Here is a 25,768-nt window from a genome sequence, read left to right as displayed (position 1 = left end):
AAGTAATGAATAGCTCTGTGTAACACGAGTAAGCAGAAAAGTCTGTAAGTACATCACAATCCAGGACTGAGTGAATGTTGGTATTTCTCTGTCTGTTGTCTTTAAAAATGTTAATAAATATATAATTTTCAAACTTAGCCCTTACAGTGGTACCATAAGTGTTATAACTGAATTATGCAAAGATGGATAAACAGCTACTGAGCATGTTCAGGGTGATATTTCTTTGCACATGTGCACCTAGACAGGCGATGACGTTTTATTGCTCTAATATAAAAACAACAGGGCATAATCATTACTTGAACTGTAAATAATACTTATACATATGTATCATATGTACCCAACATATGTATCATAAATACACAACATACCTTGACATGTTGGAGCTGCAGCAGCAGGTCATCAAGCTGGCTTCTTTTATCATCAATTTCAGTTTGCCGCTTCCGTTTCTCCTGTGAGACAAAGAAATGTAAGAGTTAAAAATCAAAGTGTTACTGTTGTAAAGTTGAGTCTTGAGTTTGTAGCATTTAATATTGCCTGAAAAGAATAAAAGTAATGATGTCACAGTAGAGCTGATGCTTGACTTCCTCTTTTAGCTGCTTTTCCACAGTAGATCATCTTCCTCCATCTCCTATCTCTAACCTCTTCCTATGCCACACCAACCCTCTGCTTGTCCTCATTCACTACATCTTCTTTTGTGGTCTTCCTCTTTTACTCCTGCCCGGCAACTCCATATTCAAAATCCTTTGTCCAGTATATCCATTCTCTCTCCTTGCCACATGTCCAAACCATCTCTGCCTTACCTCTCTAACTTTGCCTCCAAACTCAACCTGAGCTGTCCCTCTGATATACTCATTTCTGATACTGTCCTTTTATACATTTTACAGAAATCTATACATTTAATTGTCTGCCTCTATGTGTTAGTCCTGTGATAGACTGGCAACCTGTCCTTAAACCCTATAACGGCTGAGATAGACTCCATCCCCCTCATGACCCTGAATTGGATAACTGATCAAGAAGATGGATGGATTGTGTCTGAATTTTTGACTTATGTCCTAAAACATCTATTGTGAAATTTTGACCTTTTGGCCACAAAATTCAAAATTCATCTTGGACTTCGAGGCAATGTTCGTGCCAAGTTTCCAAAATTCCCACAAGTAGTCTTGTGAGATGTGAGATCTGAGGGATAAATGGATGAACAACTGGAAAACATAATGCCTTCAGAGACAGCTTTCAGCAGCGCCTAGGCATAAGAATACAATTGTTTTATTGATTGAATGTGTTTACATTTTAATGGTGCATTTCAATCTGCAAGACAAAGATCCCTTTGGGACAAGTTTAATGGAGAGATTAAGGTTTAAACAAATTCAGTTTAGAAGTGTGCAGAGACTGAAATGCGATACACTGTCGATCTCAGTTTAATAATGATAAGGTGTGGTAGAGTTTACTGGTCGAGTTCTGTCACGGATGCTCCAGTAAAGCCAGATTTTATTCATAGTAATTGTTTTTTCTGAAAAAAAAAATTCCACTACACTGTACGCTGTCCGCATACTGTACATATGTGCAATTAAATGTCTCCTTATGAAGACATGGGTAGAAATATGGTCCAAGGGGCATACACAGGAAGGAAGGAAAGTATTAGAGAGGTTGAAGGTGAAAGCTTATTGAGGTTTGAGAAGGGTTAGTGCTCACAAGCCATATAAAGAGCAGAGATTTGGCCTTGATTACTCCACGTGGCACTGTCAATGAACTTGGGGTGGGAAGAACATTCCTTTATGTGGAGATAAAGGATAAATAATGGGTGGGAGAGGAGGTGGGTGCATGGTGAGTGGAAGGTTTTAAGCTGAAAACAAAGAAAATACACACAAAAAACTAGAACGATTAAAGCATGCACATAAATGCATGGAAATGTACAAACAAAGCAGGTCCCAGTATAAGCCTGCTTGGGGATGACGAGCATGAGACAATGTGGATGTGTATGTGGCTTCATCTCTCCCACTCACTACTCTGTGGGAGTAGACTGAGGATTTCTGGGACGTTTCCTGTTGACTAAATATAGCCATAAGGGGAAACCCCCCAAATATGAATGAACCTTGGACCATTTCTCAGACAAAGTAAGTGAAGACTGATGCAGAATAGAAAAAAGAGGAGAAGGGAATACGGAGCTGAATACAATGGAATAAAAATAGAGCAGAGGAGAATTCAATAGATGTTATCAGGAAACAGGTGAAAACAGAAATAAAAGAGTCAATATAGAAACAAGATAGGTAAATGAAAAGGTTGGGGGACTTGTTGCTGTTGCTTGTGATGTTTCAGCATGTAAAAAAATACAATTCTGTTACTTTAAAGACCCTGTGACTGCTCTGCATCAAAATCAGCACCTCTCCAGCATTTTCTCTGCCTAAGAGTTTCTAATGTGGGTGGAAATGAGATCCCGGGCTTTATTTTTCCTGTACAGGGCACACAAACACTTTGGGCACAAGCACAAATTTTCCAAACAGAAATACTCAAATAAAATTGTCCTGGTAAATCATGCCAGGGAGTAATATAAAACTGTTACTGGCAGATTCTACATGCACCTCTTTGTTTGAGCACAACGTGTTACTGAGGGCTGCCTAAACATAAAGTTTAAGCGCAGAGGCCTCCCTGCCACCTGATCCGACTCACCAACAGGTATTGACCAGCTGACAGCTGACTGGCCTTTTTGCAGATCTGATAAAGTTTCTAATCATCGATCATGGATCTCCAGCATGCTGCCAGGTGTACTTATGAACACCTTTACACTTGAACATGGTGTTTGTTACTGTAATCACCACAGAAATCTAGTAACAAAACTCCACTGCGACCAGGCATGCTGTTCCCGAGAGGGCCACCGTAAAGCACACCACCAGAGACTCAAAGAAGATTCCGTCTTCTGGACTCTGTCAGTGCAAATGACAGCCAGAAAACATTCCCCAACAGCAAGATTACCTTCCAGGCCTTATAAGCACTTTAACAAACACCAAAGTCCCTTTAGTGGCCTATCCAATCCAATCATATGTGTCTCATTTGGGCTGAGCCCCGTGAATGAAGACCTGGCGTCCTGAGTCAGCTAAGAGATTTGACCCTTGTATCCATTTTTCCCTAGAAGTCCCTTGCCTTGTGAGACCCTACCAGGTGCCAGTTGCCTCTGACAACAAAGCTACACTCATGGGTAGACTAAAGCGCACAAACCACCTTGATCCTTGAAGGGGTATCACCAAGTCTTCTACATAATTTATCAGACATCTGTTTTTGAGATGTTATCAAGGAATGTTTTCAGAGTGTGCCCAAAAAAAAAGAAAAAAAGAAAGAAGAAGAAGTCTGCTCTAGTTATAAGCACACAAACCTTTGACTTTTTATTTTCATTTGCTTTTTGGTGTAGTCAACCACACTGGTTAGAATTAGGAAAAGTTCATACTTTGTGCAACAATATGTAATTTTGCAAAATGAGAGTTAGCTCAATTACTTGGTTGCTCATACTGGTGCAAATTTTAAATGCAATTATTCACGGGTTAATTTATGCTATAAAACATAATTAGAGGCTATAATAACAGCTTGAACTAATGACATGTGGGATTGTTTTTGAGAGGAGAGCGCATCTGAAGGATGCTCACTTATCACAACATTTATAGCAACATTCAACTGAACTCAGTGGTATTATATAACAAATTTTCCTTGGTAATATTTAGCAGATGAAAATAATGTCTAAGAAATGGAAAGTAGACCACACTTGAGTGAGTCTGGATGTCTCTGTGTATGTGCCTGCCAACTAAAGCTATTAAAACCCGGCGTCTGTGTTTGTGATAGGATAAGAAGTAGTTTGAGCAGGAGCAAATGCAATTTTGTGCCAAAGTGCGCACCAAAATTACCCTGCACTGACTATTCAGCAAACCCACAACCTCAGGTGTGCCTCTTTTCCAAATGTGGTGCGAACATGTTCATTTGGTGCCAGGAAATTACCAAATGGACCCAAGATGGAGCACATAAAAGCTACATTTGGACCTGCTCTTTTCAGAAACAAAGAAAAACAAGAAACCCCTGAAAAGAAAGGTGCAAAACTGCTATATGACTATAGCAGACTATCAGAACATATTATTAAACTGCACACAGGCTGTGAAAAGATATACACCAAGTCTGAAGTCATTTCTCTCCCTCTGTCGCACACACAGACACACACATACAGGAGCAGCCTACACAGCGGCATGGTTCCCATGGTTGGCGAAGTACAGTCAGAGAGCGTAAGCAGAGGTATGGTCACCAGATGTCAGGGACTGTCGAGGACATGTGGTCAGGGAATGGGCAAAACACGCACGCAGGCAAATACACGCCCACATGAAAGACACAAAAGCAAATAGACTCACAGGCTTGAATACGTAGACAGAGAAAAGCCCACACTAATATACTCTCTAAATAAACAGCACTCAGTCAGTGTGTGTGCTTTGTACGTCTGACAATCATTTACTATATAGGAATGCATAAGCACAGATGATGGTTGACATCGCCAGATCAAAGATGGTTTGGGTGCCATTTGGTTTTCATCATCATATCCCAGAAATAAAATGTATAGAGCATCCCTGTCCACAGAAAAGCTCTGCTGTCATGTAAACTGTAGAACTGGCTACTGAATATAATACTTTAAAATAGTGGTTGGTTGCTAAATAGAGAACATTTTTGAGAGACCTGCAGAGTTTTCTTGACAATGAAGTAATTGCTTTTGTGTAATGTTAAAAATGGCACTCGAATTACCAAATTTGGTGGAATAACATTTACTAATTTTGAATAGATAAGTCTGTATGAGTCTGAACTGTAACAGTAAAAGAATGTCTTCAATAGAATATGAGGGCTTAATAAAAAGTGAAATAAGTTTTTTCCCTTGTGGAGTTGAACAGGCAGGAATAATGACCCCGAGCCCCGCTCTGTTCACTGTACTCTCTCCGAGTGGTCACATCCTCCTCTTCAGAAAAATATGTTGACATTCTTGGTGACACACTCATGACTTCCCACACTCTGACTCACAGTGTTTGGCCCTATTTGGCTTACAGGGCAGCTTGTATGCAGAGCGTATATCTTTTTTGTCACAGTCTAAAGGGTGAAGACATTTGTGTTCAATAACTTAAATGATTAATCTCCAGTGTACAGTTTACTTTAATTTGTCACAGTTTTGCTGGTGTGTTTAACCTCACAAGACAACCAAGTGCTCTTGATCGAATTTTCATCCTAAAGAGCTAAAATTTCGGCAGTGAAGATGAAGTCAAATGTCAGTTGTCTGGTTACATTTCCTGTAAATTTAAGCTCAGCTCAGTGAACTCTTACTCTTTTTTCCTGTTCAGTTGATAGGAGAAAAAAAAAAAGAACTTAATAGGCATAGTAGTCGACATCCTACCAAACTTAATGTTTGATAGGAGTTTCCTGTGAGGGACAGGAAGTAATTGACAAATTACACGATCCTTACACACAGATGAACAGCAATCACACCCATCACAGTCACAATCTGCGATCACACCAGAATTTAACTTACTAGATTTTAAGTGAATATTCATCTACTCATACACTTTACTACCCAAGTAGAGTCTGTGTGTGCGCAATAGTAGTCAGCACTGGGAGCATGAATAACACATTTTATACCACTATTTAAAATGCACACATTTTGTCTTAAATGATTCAGGGGTGGGGCTGGAGCCAATCTGATTGTTCAGTCTGACGTCACTAGCCGTGTCTGGGTCTAAACTCCGCTGCAGCTCCATATATCAAACGATCACTGTGGCATTACTGAGAGTTGAAAAACTGTCTAAAGTCTTTCATCTTTAATAAAATGATCAGCGTTCTGCTCTACCAGGTGTAACAATTGAGTTTAACATCCAGGCATCCATGAAAACGGAATTTATGACATTTAACGGAGTTAGAAGTTAGCAGGGAGTTAGCTCGCTAGCTTCTATCTAAATACAATATAGCATGTCCTGACTGCGGGGTTTTGGAAACAAATTAAAACGTACAGCTCTGCTATCACTTCCAGCATAAATGAAGACAGAAAACTAAACAGCAGTGACGTTTGTAGGGTTACTGAAGTTGGGCTAGCTGGTATATAATGATGTGCTACGTGACCGCTAGCGACACAGCTATGTTAGCATAATATAAACAAGCTAACTTTTTTTCCACTCGATAAAAGTTAACGTGAGTGTTCTCGGTGGTCAGAAACAAATGTAATCGCATGGCAGGATGCTGTAAAAGGACCAAACTTCAGCCAGGAGAACAACTGAGATAATCCATCCACAATACGAGGTTAGTCATTCATATACTGCTGCATGGGCTGGGTTGTAGTTACATCCTAAGGTTTTAAAAACTGAGCTTAAATAAATGATTAGTGGTAATAAAAGCCGAGGGAGGTCAACAGTGATCACTGACTGTTTTAGGAGCTTTCTGAGATAAAATAGAAGAAAATACATAACATTAAACATGTTAACAACACAAAAGCCATATTAAACGCAGACTACTTTAGACCCGGAAGTAGGATTGGTCGCGTCATCACTGAACAACCGGATAGCAGCGGTCCCCAACCCCCGGGCCACGGACTGATACCGGTCCGTGAGTTGTTTGGTACTGAGCCGCGAGAGTTGAGGCTCGGGTGTGAAATGTATTGTTTTCAGAGTTTTTATCATTAACTCAGTTTCCTGTGTTGTAGTTGTGTGTTTTATTTTGAAAGAAATGTTTATGCGTTACCATAGCGACCAGAGAGCATTAAGGGTCAGAGAGGAGGATGTTACTCTCAATGTTGTTGGCTCGTTTCAGGAGGATGCTGGTAACAAAGTTACACAATTACACAGTGAATTCACATTTATTATATTTACAAAATTTTTGTCTTGGTCATATCATTTTATTTTGTTGTATTTATCCGCAACACCTTAAAGGCCTGTTCGTGAAAATATTTTCTGACATTAAACCGGTCCGTGGCGCAAAAAAGGTTGGAGACCGCTAGCCTATAACTAGAAGTGATATGGGGCAGACTCATTTCCAGGCTACTTCATTAAGGGGAATAACCTTCAGTACTAACATGTGACTATAGGTGTGCCTACATCTTCTGTCTTTTCTCCACAAAGCCCAAATTTTTCAATTACTATATGCAGCACACTGTTTTCACTCTGAGTCCAACGTTTAAATAAAAGGTGGAATACATTAAATTAATTAAAAGGTTTTGTGTGTCATCAATAACAGACAGAAGTCTGGATTTCAGTGGGGAGAAGTACAAAATCAATATAAAATTAAATATGACATGATAACTTAACAAAAAATGAATGTGATTGATTGCTGATTGAAAGACTAGGTACACTGGCCAGGTTAAAATTCTTTATAACAGTTTAATACATCTATGCTGGTAAAATAGGAGCTTCAGTGACCTCTCTAAATTCCTCATGGAGGGTATTTCAGTGTTGTGAAGGTCAACCACTGTTCAGCTGCTAGTGAGGGGAGGGGCTGTGTGCCTCCCTGTAGCTGCTGTGTGAAACTGTGTGTCAACTGGAAAAGTTGGTATGAGACTTTTGAGAATCATCAATCACAACTCTGCCATGTACCATAACAAACTATAATGCAAAACAAAAAAAGCTGTGCTGTATGTTGACCCAATTTACTTATCTGTTCTGTTGGACAGTTTGATTAACAATTCCCAAGACAGACGTGGGCTTGAAAGCAAATTGCTTGGTTTATAAACAACATTCCACACTAGTGGTGCACATCTCACACATCGATGATTAGCTCAGGAGGGTATAATTATAATGTGATTAAACAGTGATGTAACTCCAAGTATTAAAGTTCTGCTGATGTTGACTTAGTGAACTGAAGTGGGCTACAGATCAGATAGGTCACATTCTGTACATGCCAACACACCCAGCACAGAAATCTCACTGTGAAGATCATCTTCCATTCTGCACGCAGGCATACCTGACAGCTTAGAGAACAGAGACTGAAATGGACCTGTGGTTCAAATGTCATGGGTTTGATTCTGCACCGATACCAGCTAAAAAGATCTCTGCACAATTCTATAAGCCATCAGCTAAAACCTAAAGTGTGCATGCATAAATTTAGCATTGAAACAATTTATAGATTAGTTAAGAAACAAAATCAGCCACAGTTAATCAAAGACTATTTTGGTAAGAGCTGTCGTGGGTCAGGGTTAGCAAGTGTTGCAGAAAATAGTTGAAAGTCTATAGTTTGAAAGTATACCTTTCACTAATCAAGGTGGTGGCTACATGAACTGAATAACTACAATTCAGACATTTCTAATTTGTTATTATGCCTAGAGTTAACATAATGCTCACTTGGCAAGGTCTTAGCTAGTGCTTGTGCACAAAAAATGCTAAATTAGCACATTGCTTAAACATCCTGCATGCCGTTGTCATGCGATGGCAGCAGGTGTTGACGTCATTCATCATGTCCTCCTCTGAGGTGATCCAAGTATCCCTACCTTTAAAATCACATGATGTAAATATACATAAACACAGCAGAGTTTCAGTTTTTTAAATTTCTCCAGACAGCTTTTACATGAGTATCAAGCAATGCTGCTGCTTATAGTAAACCACAATGCATTTATTTTGAGACCTATGAAACTGTCATTAGGTATAGTTGCTAAAATGACAGGCTGACTGTTCTTTATATGGAGGACCGAAAGTGGCACATTAACTGATGAACGAACGAAATAAATCCATAAAATATTATTAAAAGTGAAAGTTATTTTTTTTATTTATTTTTTTACATATATTTACATTTGTGTTTTAATTAACTGAGAAATGCAAAAAGGAAATGCTGAAATAAATGAATCTGTGGAAATTAACAGGGAAATATTCACAGTAGCATATAATACACTACAAAGCACAAAGGTACAAAGTAAAAAAACAAAAGAAAAACATAAAAAATGAATACATTTATAAACACTGAATCGCAAAGTGAGCTCCCTTCTATAGAGCTCACTAAATTGGAGCATGTTGCTCTAATAGGATGCCACAATTACGAGAAGTTTGTGACATTTCTTCCCTCCGTCATCGACTGTGAAATGCTGAGGTTGCTATGCGCTGAGGTGCATAGAAGTCACCCATACTCCGCTACCACACATAAAGAGTTCTTTTCCTCCTTCGGTATTAATATCAATACAAAAACTGTGTCGGGGACTTCATGGCATGGATTTCCATGGTCGAGGAGCTCCTGTAGGTGCGACACATCTGTAATACAGTTATGATTTTGACATCTTTGGTCCTCCATACTTCTGCGGTATTTCTCTGCCCGGTCACTCTAGATTGTTTACTATTCAGCTAAGCCCAAATGCAATGTGGATTATTTCAAACCCGGCAGAGCTCACTGCAGCTGAATCCCATCCTCTCATGTCTCAAGTCTCTGTGAACTCCAACCCCGCTCATTGAAACAGACACACGCACGCACGCACACACACACACACACACACACACACACACACACACACACACACACACACACACACACACACACACACACACACACACACAGATAGAGGCATACCAAAATGTCCTGTTGGCCCAAGGCAGCTGCTGCTAATTTTAGACGGCATGTAACGCCTGCCGTGCCCCAGACCTCCTGCCGCTCAACAAACCACGCCTCCTCTTCCTTTCCAATATGAATTTCCCCCAGGAACACCCCCCACCCCCATAAGTTACCAAAGCTCACAATCCAGACCTACTCTAACCACCTATCAGTTCTCCAGGATCCAGTTGGCTCATTGGAGACCTTTGGCATAAATTCAGGGAAAATATTGGGCAATTTTCTGTGGGAAAACAGACTTAACATATATGATATATTATTAATTAGTTTGACCATTTCTGTCTCTTCCATGTCAGCAAAACTAAAGATATGCCTCTAAAATGGTACTTAAGCCTGTGAAAACCACTGAAGGGACATGTGTGGTTTAGTAAGAAATGTCTTTTGGTGTTAGCCAATGATTGACCCAGGAACAAACAGTTTCCACTGAGGTAATAATAGTTTTCATAAATATTGTGAAAAAAGAAGACAAAAGAAAGTCACAAATGAAAGCTAAGCCTAAAGTTAAATAGAAAAACAACATGTTTCAGTGAGAATTTGCCAGTTTGGAGGTAAGTGAAATGCACAAACTGAAACAACAAATGCCTGCAGGCGGCCCAGCCCCCCACTTAACTCAACCCATTACCCCAGCCCTCCACTGCAAGCCGTAGTCACAAATCTTAATGCCAAGCTCTAGCTATAGCATCCCCTTCAACTTCACCCTACCCCAGGCATACTTTTCTCTTTTAGAGATAACTAAGAGAAAATCAGCCACTTTACAGATCTTGGACAAGATCAATTTCTGGTTGAACCCACGAAGTATTATAGATCATAATGGAACATCAGGCTTGCAGTGCTGTGAACCATACTAAAGAGGCAGCAAAAGATCCAAAGGTTATCTTTTTAAATGAAAAATCCAAAATGCTTGTCCTGTAACTATCTCTGTGTTGCTTCTGGTTCAAGCTGATGTCAATGCTTTGCTTGCTGTCTTTCCCGAAAATGCACATTCCCATCATCTCAATCCTCGTGTACCACTTCTTAATTTCCCTCTGACTTGGCCCCGAAAAATTTGTGGGCTTGTGTGCATTTGAGTTTGTGTGTGTGCGTTGGAAGGGGGGGGCAGCTAAGAGTCCAAAGGGCTGAGGTCATCTATGTAAACATATCACAGACACTACAGAGAGGTCCATGAATGAGCGCAGGCAAAGACTCATAGACTTTTACATATGCTTTGCTGTTCCATGCTTGTGGCTTGTACGCCACATGGGCAACAGTTAATTAGAATGATGAAGCACCCGGTATTCACTGGCTGATCTGGAAACCACATGCAAGCCCTGGTAAAAGCACATGAGTTTACCAAGACACACAAACACACATGCACACACACTCACATCAGCTTTTAGGGGAACCCTGGCCAGGCTGAGCTCCATCTGACTACTATAATTACATAGTAATAATACACCGAGGCCTGGATTTAACAACATGACATCACAACTGTTTCCTAATCTAACCAATTAGTAGCCATGGAAACCACTTGCCACTGGCAGCTGACAGACCCTAATCACTATCAGACTGTGGGAATCTTTGTTTGCATGTGGGATGGACAAATGAGCCACTTAGCTAATTAACTGTTAGATTAAATGCTGGTAATTTTGCTGTTTCTTTGTTTTACTGATCAATTAATGCTCAAAGCAATATTATTATCTGAAGAACAAACCAATCAGTGTTTATTTTCTCTTTAGAAGTCACTAATTTGGATGTCAGCACATAATAGACAACAGTTGCTGGTGTTAAGTGTCATTAATTCTTTGTCTAAACAGGAAATAAACTGACTGTTTACATGCCAAGAAGACCAAAGTGCTCCTAGAATACCTAAAGGAAGATGTGAATCATCTAATGAATTCAGACATCTTTCACATCCATTAGCGCCATGCGTTATTAATGAATCTCTACAGTAAATTAATTCTTTAATAACAGATGTCTGCTACCTGATTGTGACTTTTTATGCAGTTTAAATGGATGGTAGTGGCCTCAAACTTGAAGTCAGTACCATGTGATAAAGCAATGAAAATGACACTGTGCACGGCTCATACACAGAAAAGACTGTTCCGATTTTCTGAGGAAGCCTTCCATTTGTCTTAAGATCTGCTAAAGTATTGATGAGGATGGACGCTGATGGTGATGACAATGAGTATCAATTATTGATGAAATCATTAGCATGTCAGCTGCAGACCGCAGACGACGAGTGCGTATATATGTGTGCACGACATACTGCTCTGCAAGGGTTTATTCATGCTTATCCAGAGAGCCAGTCAGACAGAAATCACCTCTCTATATCTTTGCGGAAGACAAACAATGCTTGCTAAAATTCCTACCACATGACTAAACACTTGCACTCGAATGAGTCAGAAGAGGTTTTTATAACTTTGTCCAGCTCCTGTATTTACTCTTAACCTCCGCTGCTTGGCTAAGTCTTCGGCTTACAGAGTGCTCAGTACTATTAGTGTAATAGTAGCCCTTCTCTATTTAAGTGGCTGGTTGGGGCTGAAAGCTATTAGCACTATTATTGTCTTTGATATAGTGTATACACACTTAGCTGAAACAAGACAAATGTTCATTTAGATGAGACAAAGAGGCCCAAGTGGTTTAATTGTATTCAGCGGCTGCCCATTACTATATGTCAAAGCTCTTGGCTTTACAGTGGGATCTCCAGTGCTACCTGTTAAACTACAGTATCAGTAAGAGTCAGAATATTCTGCAGTTTTTCATGGCCTCATTCAAGAAACCAAAACTCATTTGTGCTATTTATTAACTGATTTTTCAGCACTTTAGTTTTAAATGTTCAAGGATTATGCAAGAAACAGAGTCTTTTGCTTCTGCTTGTTTGAGAACTTTCCACTCTCTTTCTAAAAGTCCTGCATTGGTGTAAGTGCATGTTGCCTGGTATGGCTGCCATGTTTAAACATGGCCAAAATAGTTTCTCCATCTGCTGCTGCTGTGCCCCCACCCCAACCACCGCACATACACTTGTGTATAAATGCGTGTGTGTGTTCCTGTGCCTCTGAGCGTCTTAAGTGTGCGTGGTATGCTGTGGTTCCTAGCTGGCGCCAAATTTAGTCCCAGGCAGTGAGCCTCGGTATAACTGTTGCTCTAAAGTCCCATCATCCCCGAGCCAAACGCTTCCACAGATGCCTTTCTGATGGTAAAACACAACGGCAACTATCAAAACTTATTCTAGACTACCGAACAACTGGGAAGCTAGTATACCTCAAAACCTGACTAAAAAGCTGATTCTCCTCCAAGTTGTGGAGATGTGGATGTCAATGACAGCTGACAGGAACCACAAGACAAACAAAGCAGTGTTGTAAGACAGACAGCTAGTAGGGGAATACTGCACATTACAACTAGTGCAACAAAAATCGCTTTGTTTTATTTGATTAAAATGGGTGTAGGAGGCTGTGATGTCATGCAGCAGGGCTTCCAACATGTTAAGCATATTCATATGTATCTCCTTGTTGCAAGATTTCTGTCAGAAAAGATCACTAGCAGTGCCCAATTTATTTTTTCTTCATTAAAACTTCACTATAAGGAAACAGTAATGACTACATATCAGAATATGTAGGCAAACGATTATCTGCGCAGACATGTACAGATTCAGTTTGATCATGAAAGCCAACTTCTTTTAAGTTTGATTCTTATGACATTAATTTTCCTAAACATTAGATAAGATAACCTCTAGTCCATGTTTGGGTTTCATCCTTGGATCACTGTGACTTTCCATCTTTGTTTTCATGTCATTTAACTTTATAAGTCAAAGTTCAGTACACTTTGGCTGGAAGCAATGACAGACAGAAAAGTGGATACCAGTTCTTGCCCCGAGTATGTGTTTCAGTGACACTAAAAAGTAAATGGCAATGGTACACTTAGGGGGAATGGCAGGCTATAAGAGCAGAAAGGACTGGAAAACTTTTCTGGAAGCCAGAGGTGTGAGACAGCCATGTGAAATTTTATACTGTGAATGAAAGAAAGCGATAACGCTGAGGTGAAACATTATTTCTGACGGACACCGCAGACCTCACAGACACGTAGAGAGAGAGAGAGAGAGAGAGAGAGAGAGAGAGAGAGAGAGAGAGAGAGAGAGAGAAGAGCCGAGCAAAGAAAAAAAACCTGTTTAAACAGAGTGACTTACCGCCAAGGCCTGCAGCCTCTCTTTGTGGAGTTGAGCCTCCTCACACGACATCCTGAGGGGGAAGCAGGGGAAAGGGGGGTGAGAGGAGAACAAGAGGTGAGATCGGGGAAGAAGGAGAGCTGCAGTCCCTCAGTGAGAGGTAGGAAGAGAGGTGGAAAGTAGAGGAGAGAGAGGGAGACAGGGAGAGGAGGAGGAGTATCCAGATGAAGTCTTTCCTCGGCAATAATCCAACCAGAGAGAGGAGACAACGGGAGAAGAGGCTTGCGCTGAGAGGAAGCAAAGATCTCTCACTCACTGGCCATGTGCCCTCACACTCAGCCCACTGCTTGCATTTGCTGTCTCTCGCTCTCTGTCTATCACCCACTCTTTCTTTTGCGCTCTCTGTCTCTCCTCCCATTTGTCCCCTCCCTCCCTCCCTCCCTCTCTTCTTTAGGCATGAGCCATGTGTGATTAAACAGCTGGGAGGAGCAGCTGAGAGAAGGATGGTGAAGGAAAGGGAGAGAGAACTAGCAGTATGGAGGTCGAGCTGTGTGAGAAAAAAGGGGGGAGAAAAAGGAATGAGGTAGAGAAAAAAAACAGTGAAATCAAAATTGCAGAAGTAAGGAAAACAGAAGGAAAAGAGTAATTTGTCAAATTTGAAAGATGAACTCCCCGAAGGCGCTCAAGAATAGACAAGACAAGAAAAAAAAAGGAAAACTATAGGACTGTTTTTCCCCCTTTTTTCAGCAGTTTTCCTTTCTCCTTATCCTAAAGGTGACTTGGATGTAAGCCGTCTTATTATTGAGATCAGTCAACAAAGTGATACCTCCTGCCATAATCACTGATCACTTCTTAGGAGCAGGAGATAAACATACAGATAAGGAAATCACTGTTTAGGGGGATTAAAGCATTAAAACCTAGCCTTTTATTTCAGATTACCTGTAAATAATTTTACTTATTACTTTTGACTTTTTGACCAATCTAATTTTATCAAAAACATCTGCACAATGGTGCCATAGAAGCTAATCAGTTTAGTTATTGTGGTTTTTCATTTCCTTTGACTCACGACTTGAGTCAAAGCTTCCTTGGAACACTTGCAGGATGCTCTGGTTACGTCTAAACTCTGAGCTCAGAAAACTGTGTGTTAATCCACTGACAAGTAACAATCCTTACTCATATCCTCAGTCCTTTTCTTTGTCCACTTCTAAGCTCAGGTTCTCTTCCACTTCTCTTAACATATGGTGTACCACAAGGTTCTTTATTAGGGCCTATATTGATTCGGATATTTCTGTTATATATGTTTAAAACCTCAGTTTTTTTTTCTTGCTTTTATCATTTAAGAAATATGGTCAAGTTGAGTTCCATAGTGTCAAGATCTGAATTAAAATGATTGTAATTCCTTGGAACATTTGCTGAGGAACACTGACTAAGCTTTGTATGTACTCACTCACTGTTACTAATTCAGTTGCAGTGAAGAGTGCCCATGAACTTCAGAGTCCATTTAAAGATTCTGGTTTTGACTTTTATACCTCTGCGTGGATAAACTAATGTATACATGAGTGAATTTATACGTCCATACATTGCCAACATTTCCCTGGTGTCATGTGATCAGAACCTGTTCAGCATACAAGGCTGGAAACTAAAGGAGACATCTATGGATGTGTTATTACTTGAAATAGTCTTATCTTGTAATAGTGGAGTAGGAGATAAAAGTGATCTTGTTGTCACCCTTTATGGACAGCACCCAGGGATATTTGATCCCCAGGGTGCACAGTTCAACAGCAAAAACTGTCCACCGATGACCAAAGCAGACATTGTTTCCATTTGCTATGGAAATATTGATCTTATTATTTAACTGAACTTGTATTTGTGTCTTTCAGAGTAAGCAATTTAACCTCCTGACACTCAAGCTATGGTTTGGGATCCAGTTTTACTTTGTACTATCTATTTGTGATTAGTTTGACCTGGTTAGTAAATGATCTAAACTTCCTCTTTGAACAGGAAATTGTTACTGCTTTAGAAATTAGTTTAATGTGTCTCTTTAAAAAAGTATGCTCTCATCAAGGTCAAGGTCAAGGTAACTTTATTTATACCCAAAGGCAAGGTAAATTTGCTTTACAGAAAAATGACAGCTTTCTCATATGGAGAAAGGTGGTTTATTTTATACCACAACAAAATAAGGTCAGTGTTGCTTCACAAAATATTACACTGCAAAATCTCCAGTGTTAAATTGACACTAGAAAGTGTCTATATGTGTCCACTCTTTTGAGTGTTAAATTAACACTTCTGACAGTGTTATATTTCTAACAGTAAGATAGTCAGTGTTAAAGATTAACAATGACTAACATTAGCAGTGGGGTTTTTTCTAACACTGAAATATTACTAGCATTTTTAGTTATTTTCCAGTGATAGAAAATCAGCACAGCTCAGTGTTAGTCATTATTAATCTTTAACACTGACTATCTTACTGTTAGAAATATAACACTGTCAGAAGTGTTAATTTAACACTCAAAAGAGTGGACACATATAGACACTTTCTAGTGTCAATTTAACACTGGAGATTTTGCAGTGTATAGTCTGCCTGACATACCGATGACGACTGATATTTTCAGTTGATATTTTCCATTTGCATCTATCAGTACTGGTATTTATAATGTCTGATAAATGAAAATGAAAATAGTGAAGAAGAGATGGGAGAAGCATCATTCAACAGTGTTATGAATGTTAAAATCTCAAAGTTTGTCTACAAGAGCGCACAACTTCCCCGCTGGCAACATATGTGTTTGGAAAATCACAAAAGGAACAGTCATCTCTCTGAGTAGAGTCAAGTAGAGCCTAAAGGAGTCAATGAATAACTACACATAAGAATTGTTAAGTAATCTTGCCTTTCATGGGTCTTTTGGTCACATATTCTTTTGGGCCAAATATTGGCAATATTTATATATAAAAATCCACCAAATCACCAAATATCTGTATTAGTCATAAAGATAACATATCATTCAGGCTCTATAAAGTATAAAACACTATTGAGAAGACTGAGGCAAAATGTGCTGAGAAGACAACATGTAATGTCTCCATATGAGGACACAGAGTCTCAGGAGGTCAAACCTTCAACCTAAATGTTGCTAATGCAGCAGCTTTTTAGCTCAGCAGATTAAAATGTTTTCTTTTGTTCTAAGCGACATATTGATAATAAATAAGTTCTGGCAGAGAAGCTCAACTTTGCTAGAGGTCCAGGTGATTGCATCTTTCATTTCAAAACAATTTTTCCACCATGTTGCGATGTCTTAAATAGATGTTTAAACAGTGGTGATTCAGTGTCAAACTGTTCACAGGGAATGGCAAATTGATGCAATTCCTTTGAAATAACAGGTCACCCATGTTCAAAAAAGCCCAAACCTGCACAGTTCTAAATTTTAGACTACACATGGTTATCACGCTATCATCGAAGAAGCTGACTTGGCAGGTTCCATTTTCTGGCCTCTCTGGTGATCCATTTATTTTAGTGCAAATCAAAGCAACATCAACAGAAGCTGCCTACATTAGAGGATCAGACGCAGGGTGAAAAAAAAGGATCAAAAAAGGAAGATAACTGTGTCGCTCCATGAGCTGGGTGTGGAGATGAACATCAGTGGAGCATCTTTGTTAAGATAAACTGCAAAAACACATCATTGAAAGACACACACACACAGATAAGGCAGTGGTTTTTTTTAAATGGGTCACTGTTACCTGTGACCCATTTAAAAAACTCACTAGGTTCACCTGAGTTTCACATATTCTTCTTTTCACACCTCTAAGACCTTTTTAATCTTCCTGTCTTACCTTTTCTGCTCATTCTTTCTTTCCTTTGCTGCATTCCTGCTCTCTTTCTCTTTTTTGTTCTTACTCATTTTTTCTTACAGTTTTTCAACTTCTTTTCTTCCTTCCGATTCCTTTAATACCCTCTCTTCATCTTATCCTCCCTACCTTTATCACCCCCCCTCCCCCAGTGCTCTCATTCCTACTCGTATCCCACCTGTCCTTCCTTCCATCTGTTCACTTTCTCTTTCTTTTCCCTCAAATGTGCCCTTCTTCTTCATTTTCCTTTTTTCTTCATCCCTCCTTCCACAAGCAGACATCCTTATAAGGAGAAACAGCAGCAGCAGTCCGGGATAACTCTTTAGGGAATACAGAAGCATGTAACACACACACACGCACACACACAAGCTTGCATTCAGACACACAAGGACACAACAGCCACTGCATTACTCAAAGACAAGAATGTGGATGAAAAAAAAAACTGCAGCTGTCCCTTGAGTGAGTGTGTGTAGTTTTAATATTTACACACTGAAGATACTCTGGGAAAATCAACCAGAAATGATAAATGTGTTATTATAGTGTTATTGCATAAAAAAAGCACACAGTCGCAGATACTGTAGCCTGGTGGGATTCAGGACCGCTGACGCATTCATTTAGCTTTGCATGTCTTTTGTCACAGCGATAAAATGTTTTAGTATTTACTTATGCTTCAGGTTTTACTTATTCAGTCTTACTGAAATATTCATAGTAACTAATGTTCAGTCATCTTTATGTACATCATCTGGTAAGAATTAACAAAAAAAGACAAAAATCACCTCACTGAATGTCTCAGAGGACAACTGTGAAGCAAATACATTGCTGGAAAGTGTCTCTTTTACGCAGTAAAATTATTTTTAAATCAGATTTGTCCTGTACCTGATGCTACCTAATGATTAACTTTTGGTCACATATTCTTTTGGGTCAAATCCTTAATATATCATTCTGCTACACCTTGAAAGTCATCTTCATTAGAACGCATTGCCACATCCTTAACATAAATCATATCCCATATAACCTTGAACTATTTGGGATCTTGAAAATAAACAATTTATAACTGTAATCAGAGCTCAAGTCTGGCATGTCTGAGTGCTTTAGTTTAACCTGGATTCATACCAGTTACCTCATATTGGCTGCTCGCACTGTCATTACAAATCATTCTTCCTTACTAATAATACATCGTACTTTTCTTTCTTTTCTTGTTTTGGGCCTACTGTACTTTTAACTCTCTCCTTGTCCACCTCCCCTCCTCCTCCAGCCCCTTCATTCTGGCGTCAGACACGCTGGTTTGTCGTTGACGGAGACAACAGCATCATTGTTCTTCTGCATCGCAACGAGGACGCGATGACCTCACTGCACAGCTAGCCCAGCTCCGCCTACTCCCCCAAATCCAGCCCAGACGTAATGGCCTCCAGATGTGGAACCAGAAGCAGTGAGACCCACACACACACAGACACACACACACGCGCACAAATGTAACAACATGCAAAGTAAGAGTAGGTGGAAAAGGGAATGAGCAAATATGGACAAGGAAAGTAAGACAGAAAATTGCATCTGTGTGCAATGTTAATGGGACTTTTGCCTGCCTCTCCTGAGCTCAGTACTCCCACACTTCAGTTTTCCCCCAAATAACTAAAAAAACACATCAGCTACAGACTACAAACTATTACTTATTGTATGTGAGTTTGAGAGATTGGAAGAGAAAGAGGATGTGGAGGGAGTAAAAGCAACCCAAACAGACATATTTCTAGCTATGGTACTGCCAGACCTTGATCTCATTCATATTTTATACATCACTTAGAGAAGCCAAGCTGGGTTTGTGTGTCACACAGTCTGTCTGCCTGTCTGCATTTAAAATGCACAAATTTATGGGGTTTTCTTTCAAACTCATTTTCACCTTTTCCCCATTCATTTTGTAGTTTCAGTTATAAAGTCCTTTTTAGATGTAATGATCAGCATTTATGAAGGGCAGTTTAGGGTAGAAAAGCCTCTGAAGCATGCACTTTCGTAAGACACTGGCTTTCAGTATTTCATCACACATATTTACTTTACTACTTGCTCATCTCAACAACCAGCTGTCTGTATTTAGTCTGCCACAGTCTCATGTGAATCAGCTTCTTCAGGTTTTCTTTACCGTTGCCGTTAATTGTTAACAGCTACTTTCCACACAAAAAACCACACAAAACATAAAACCAGATCAGGGTACCTATACACCGTTTAAGGAAGCATAACCTTGTGTATTACCCACAAGCATATTAGAATAACTCACCTAGATCACACTGAATTCAAAGCTGAATACTGTATATGACATATAATCTAAAACGTTTCTAGTCAACTGCAAAGTGAGATTATAATGAAGCAAACTTCTCATTTCTATCTGAATTTACTGACAATTTACATTGAGAGAGGGGAGTGCACATGGATGTCGGTGCATGCTATTTTAGGCACTGCATGCATCCATAAAAGCTGCTATATAGCTGAGATGCAGATGGGAAGCCAGAGGTCTTGGCCTTGAAAAACTCACAACCTCAGCATGTTCTTTCGGCTCCTTCTTTTTCCGAATGTCTAGCTGTAATTTCTCATCCTCGGGCACTTTTTATTTGTAAGAGCAAATCTGTGAGTAAAACGAAAGCGTGTTAATTGTAAAAACAACTGTTTTGTGTTCAGGCTTTAGGTGATTTTTGATGCACTGGAAGGAAAAAGGCTGGATCTTTTACTATCTTTTAATCTTTTAATGATCTTTTAATATATTACTGTTTATATATAAGTTAGGAGGTAAATTTATTTATATAGTGCCTCTACAGACAAGGTACTGAAACCACCTGAGACCAGACATAAACAAAGTAAAATGCAACACAAATGATAATTTAAAAGATGAGTCTTTGGTGGCTCACAGATCATAGACTCGAGGGCAAATTATAGATTGAAGGGGCACAACTGAGGTTTTAGTCTGGATTTTGGGATGGATAACAGGCCCTGATCAGAAAACCTGAGAGTCCTGCTGAGGGCATGTGGCTGTAAAAGGTCACTAATATACTGTAGGTAGGTGATTCACCATGCAGAACCCTGAAGGGACGAAAACCAGAACTTTAAATTCAATTCTGAATTGAATAGTGAGCCAGCACAGAGAGATCAACAGGAGTGTAACGTGGGAGCGCTTGGAGGATCTAGTCAAGAGCCTTGCAGCAGAGTTTTATACAATCTGCAGATGATCCATGGAGGTTTTATTGATTCGGGTGAAGATTCAGTTACAACAATCGTGCCGAGGAGAAATAAAAGCGTGAATAAAAATCTCAGATTTTGATGTAATAGGAGCAATTTACTGATGTCTCTCAACTGATAAAAACAGGATCCAACCAGAGTTCTGACCTGCAAATCCAAGTGACAGTTTATCTAACTGCTGATTTAATGTGGGGAGAGCCGACATCCAGGACTATACGCAGAACAGACGATATTTTTAGAATTAAGAACTTTAGTTTAGGTTTAGTTCTAGGTTTAAAAGTGATGTAAAGGACAGTGTCATAAAATGAACCATTAAATAAAAGCATTTAACAAATCTGATGTAAAGAAGCAATTACAAGAGAAATAAAACAGGTCACAGAAAGCAGCTCTCCAGAGCTACAGTGTGAGAGGGGGACTAATGATGACTGCAACAGATATACCCACCCAGTGCCTCAGTCTCATGATTAACACATGCTGATTAATAGTGTCAAAGGAGTCAGACCACTAGATTTGCTTGTATCCCTGCACATCAACAAGACATTTGAGACTCTGAGGAGAGCAGATTCAGTAGAGTGGGCTCAACTGAATGAATGGGCTCTAAAATGTTTTCCTTTCACCTTTTATTTCACTTGTGAAACTATTATTTTCAATTTCTTATATAACTCATTATCTTTAAATCATTCACACAGACCTTTTGGCAGAAACTCATTAGTATCTCATCTGCTGATTATTTCTAATGATCTGATTGTTTCATTTCTTTGTACAGTCTGCATCAATAAACTGTCCTAATATAAACATGCTTCCAATGCATTTTAAGTGGCAATCAAAACACTGAACAGTAGGACAAATGACTGTTTAAATATTAGTGTTTCTTTATCTTGATGTGCTTCCAGTAAATATAAATCAGTTTATACCATCCATATTTATACGCCTTCCCTTTAAGACTTGCTTGTATATGCAATAAAAAGCAGCAGAGAGTGGGCCATCTGCCACTGTGGCATCTGCAATGTACATGACCACAACTACTACCTCGTCTTTCTGCTGAATCAGTGGACAACCTAGGGAGAGCACAGGGTACACGGTGATTAAACTGAGCCCACAGCGCAGAGGAAAGCACAGATAGGGTGTGATAAACTGGCTGAATCACAACAGCACTGCCTCATTTTTCCAATTATAACATTAACTATTGATGCAGCAGCAAAGCATGTCTGCTTAATGCCTCGCTGCACCTTCTTGGCCTTTCCTGATCATGGGTGTGGCTATGAAGGAGGAAAGGGAAAAAAAAGACAGTGGAAACTGTCAGTCAAAGTGTCTGACGATTGCAGATTGAGGCTCTAAGCCTGTAGTTAGCTGCAGTAAGTCAAGTTGGATGCCACTCAAACCAAATCACTGATCACTCATTTGCTTTTCTGATAGTTCTGGAGGGTTTTTTTTTCCAACATAGAAAACAAACCCTGCACAAGGACACATCATAGCCAGAATAAACGGATATTGAAAAGGCAATCTGATGAACTGATGAACTCACATCTTCTAACATCTATCATTACTAACAGAAACAAAACCACATTTGAGATCACATTACATGTGAGACCACAGACTGACCGCTAACCACGCCGATATATTGTAATTTAATCTCAATTGACCATCCATTATCTCTTTTGTTTTTTTTACATTTTTAGTATGATGAGCATCTTAAGCTTCTCATAGTTCAAGGTGAAGGTTCAGCAGTGTTGTAAGGAAGAAAAAGATGCAAGTTAATATGTTTTAATGCCATGATTCATACAATACTGAGACATCTGCGCCACACACCAAGCAAAATTAACAGTGAGGCAGTCAAAGCAGCACAGAGTGAATGAATTATAAAAAAAATATACCATCTTTAGAGTTGTTAAATTGCTGTTTAAATGATGGTACTGACGTATCAATCACAGAGCAGGCCCCCCTAAAGTACCTGCCTTATCCTCCTTTCTGACCTTAATGGGGACCATGACTTACAAAATATTACATTTAATAGGAAAGTATTTGAGGTCACAGAGTAAGGGAACTGAGGGCCATTCTCCCATGGACTTCTACACAATTACACATCAGTTTTCCTTTAGAAGCTATGCCCATCTATGCCAAGGATTTGAGAACTCTATGCTCGGGGAAATTTGGCCACAGCTACAGCAGAAGTATATTACAATGGGAGCTATAGTGTGAGCTAGTTTAGGTATATAATCACCTGTTCTCCTTTATTGGCAGGGAGTTTAATTTTAAATAAACAAGTGTCTGCTTTCTGGATATGGATACCAAATATTAGTCATGTTTTAACAACTTCAGACTGTCTGTGTTTGTCTGATGTTCCAGTCAAGAATCTGGACAGTTTGCTGACTATATTCATGATTTCATGATTGCAAACTACTTTCTTTCCTCCTAATTGTTATTCCCTGAACTGTAATATAAACATCCACCAACACCAAATCTGCAAACACACTGCAAACCACCCATGATATTATTTTCTCTTAAAGCAACAGGCTCGCTTTACAAAGAACATTACAAAACTGTAGCTGTCTTCTCAACTCATATACAGTGGGGCAAAAAAGTATTTAGTCAGCCACCGATTGTGCAAGTTCCCCCACCTAAAATGATGACAGAGGTCAGTAATTTGCACCAGAGGTACACTTCAACTGTGAGAGACAGAATGTGAAAAAAAAAATCCATGAATCCACATGGTAGGATTTGTAAAGAATTTATTCGTAAATCAGGGTGGAAAATAAGTATTTGGTCAATAACAAAAATACAACTCAATACTTTGTAACATAACCTTTGTTGGCAATGACAGAGGTCAAATGTTTACTATAGGTCTTTACCAGGTTTGCACACACAGTAGCTGGTATTTTGGCCCATTCCTCCATGCAGATCTTCTCGAGAGCAGTGATGTTTTGGGGCTGTCGCCGAGCAACACGGACTTTCAACTCCCGCCACAGATTTTCTATGGGGTTGAGGTCTGGAGACTGGCTAGGCCACTCCAGGACTTTCAAATGCTTCTTACGGAGCCACTCCTTTGTTGCCCGGGCGGTGTGTTTTGGATCATTGTCATGTTGGAAGACCCAGCCTCGTTTCATCTTCAAAGTTCCCACTGATGGAAGGAGGTTTTGGCTCAAAATCTCACGATACATGGCCCCATTCATTCTGTCCTTAACACGGATCAGTCGTCCTGTCCCCTTGGCAGAAAAACAGCCCCATAGCATGATGTTTCCACCCCCATGCTTCACAGTAGGTATGGTGTTCTTGGGATGCAACTCAGTATTCTTCTTCCTCCAAACACGACGAGTTGAGTTTATACCAAAAAGTTCTACTTTGGTTTCATCTGACCACATGACATTCTCCCAATCCTCTGCTGTATCATCCATGTGCTCTCTGGCAAACTTCAGACGGGCCTGGACATGCACTGGCTTCAGCAGCGGAACACGTCTGGCACTGCGGGATTTGATTCCCTGCCGTTGTAGTGTGTTACTGATGGTGACCTTTGTTACTTTGGTCCCAGCTCTCTGCAGGTCATTCACCAGGTCCCCCCGTGTGGTTCTGGGATCTTTGCTCACCGTTCTCATGATCATTTTGACCCCACGGGATGAGATCTCCAGATGGAGGGAGATTATCAGTGGTCTTGTATGTCTTCCATTTTCTGATGATTGCTCCCACAGTTGATTTTTTCACACCAAGCTGCTTGCCTATTGTAGATTCACTCTTCCCAGTCTGGTGCAGGTCTACAATACTTTTCCTGGTGTCCTTTGAAAGCTCTTTGGTCTTGGCCATGGCGGAGTTTGGAGTCTGACTGTTTGAGGCTGTGGACAGGTGTCTTTTATACAGATGATGAGTTCAAACAGGTGCCATTCATACAGGTAACGAGTGGGGGACAGAAAAGCTTCTTACAGAAGACGTTACAGGTCTGTGAGAGCCAGAGATTTTCCTTGTTTGAGGTGACCAAATACTTATTTTCCACCCTGATTTACGAATAAATTCCTTACAAATCCTACCATGTGAATTCATGGATTTTTTTTTCACATTCTGTCTCTCACAGTTGAAGTGTACCTCTGGTGCAAATTACTGACCTCTGTCATCATTTTAAGTGGGGGAACTTGCACAATCGGTGGCTGACTAAATACTTTTTTGCCCCACTGTAAGATAATTTCCTGATATAAAGGGTTTTGTTTGGAACAGCATTCCTCGTTACAAAAGACTCTTTTATCTTTAAATATGTATGAATAATCGAAATGTTCTTTCTTAGAACGAGCAAGGCATTGTACAACAGAGATCGTTTTTAATCCCAAACACAATTCTCAACACATATTTCCTCATTTTTCTTGGCTGTGTGGTTTCATGACTACTTGCTTCATTTTAGGCTGACTTTCATGCTGTGTCTAGAAAATAACTGGCAGTTAAATTTCACCAAGTGGCTTTTTAAAATTTCACTCTCTTTCTGCTTTTGCACTGGTTTATTTCTCATGAGTTAAAAAAAAAAAAGCTATACAAATGAACACACGCACACACAGACGCACAAAAATTACACACAGGAAGCAGGGGTCTGCAGCATGGCGGACTCTGCTGACACAGAAAAGCTGGACCAAGCCTGCAGCCTCCACATTGACAATGCTACAACTTAACACACTGCACACACACATACTCTCTCTCTCTCTCTCTCTCTCTACGTGTCTTTGACCTTCTGTCTGTGAGGTCTGCGGTGTCTCTCTCTCTCTCTCTCTCTCTCTCTCTATATATATATATATATATATATATATATATATATATATATATATATATATATATATATATATATATATATATATATATATATATATATATATATATATATATATATATATATATATATATCTCATGCATCCCAGACCAGGAAGGGGATGGAGGAAAATGAGCAAAAAGGAGTGCAAAGCTGATTTTCTACAGAGACAGGCTGAAGACACAAAGCAAAGACAGCAACACAGAGAGGAAAACAGA

The 25,768-nt window shown here is 39.7% G+C and overlaps 1 protein-coding gene across 1 annotated transcript in view; it reads right to left on the bottom strand.

The window, feature by feature from the left end:
* The window catches only part of palm2akap2 (PALM2 and AKAP2 fusion), an 88,695-nt gene extending 71,030 nt beyond the window's left edge, over window positions 1-17,665 (bottom strand). The window contains exons 1-3 of the mRNA XM_085463349.1: window positions 17,540-17,665; window positions 13,739-13,790; window positions 369-449 (exon numbers count right to left, since the gene is read on the bottom strand). Of these exons, the coding sequence (XP_085319475.1) occupies window positions 369-449; window positions 13,739-13,790; window positions 17,540-17,607 (201 nt within the window). The 5' untranslated portion in view covers window positions 17,608-17,665. The remainder of the gene's footprint in view (window positions 1-368; window positions 450-13,738; window positions 13,791-17,539) is intronic.
* Window positions 17,666-25,768: the final 8,103 nt, after the last annotated feature.

The sequence above is a fragment of the Copadichromis virginalis genome, linkage group LG7 (assembly GCF_057382275.1).
Source record: "Copadichromis virginalis isolate Kocher_CV1m ecotype Utaka linkage group LG7, C_Virginalis_male_GT1.1, whole genome shotgun sequence".
Classification (NCBI taxonomy): Eukaryota; Metazoa; Chordata; class Actinopteri; order Cichliformes; family Cichlidae; genus Copadichromis; species Copadichromis virginalis.
This window is presented reverse-complemented; position numbering and strand designations above follow the sequence as displayed.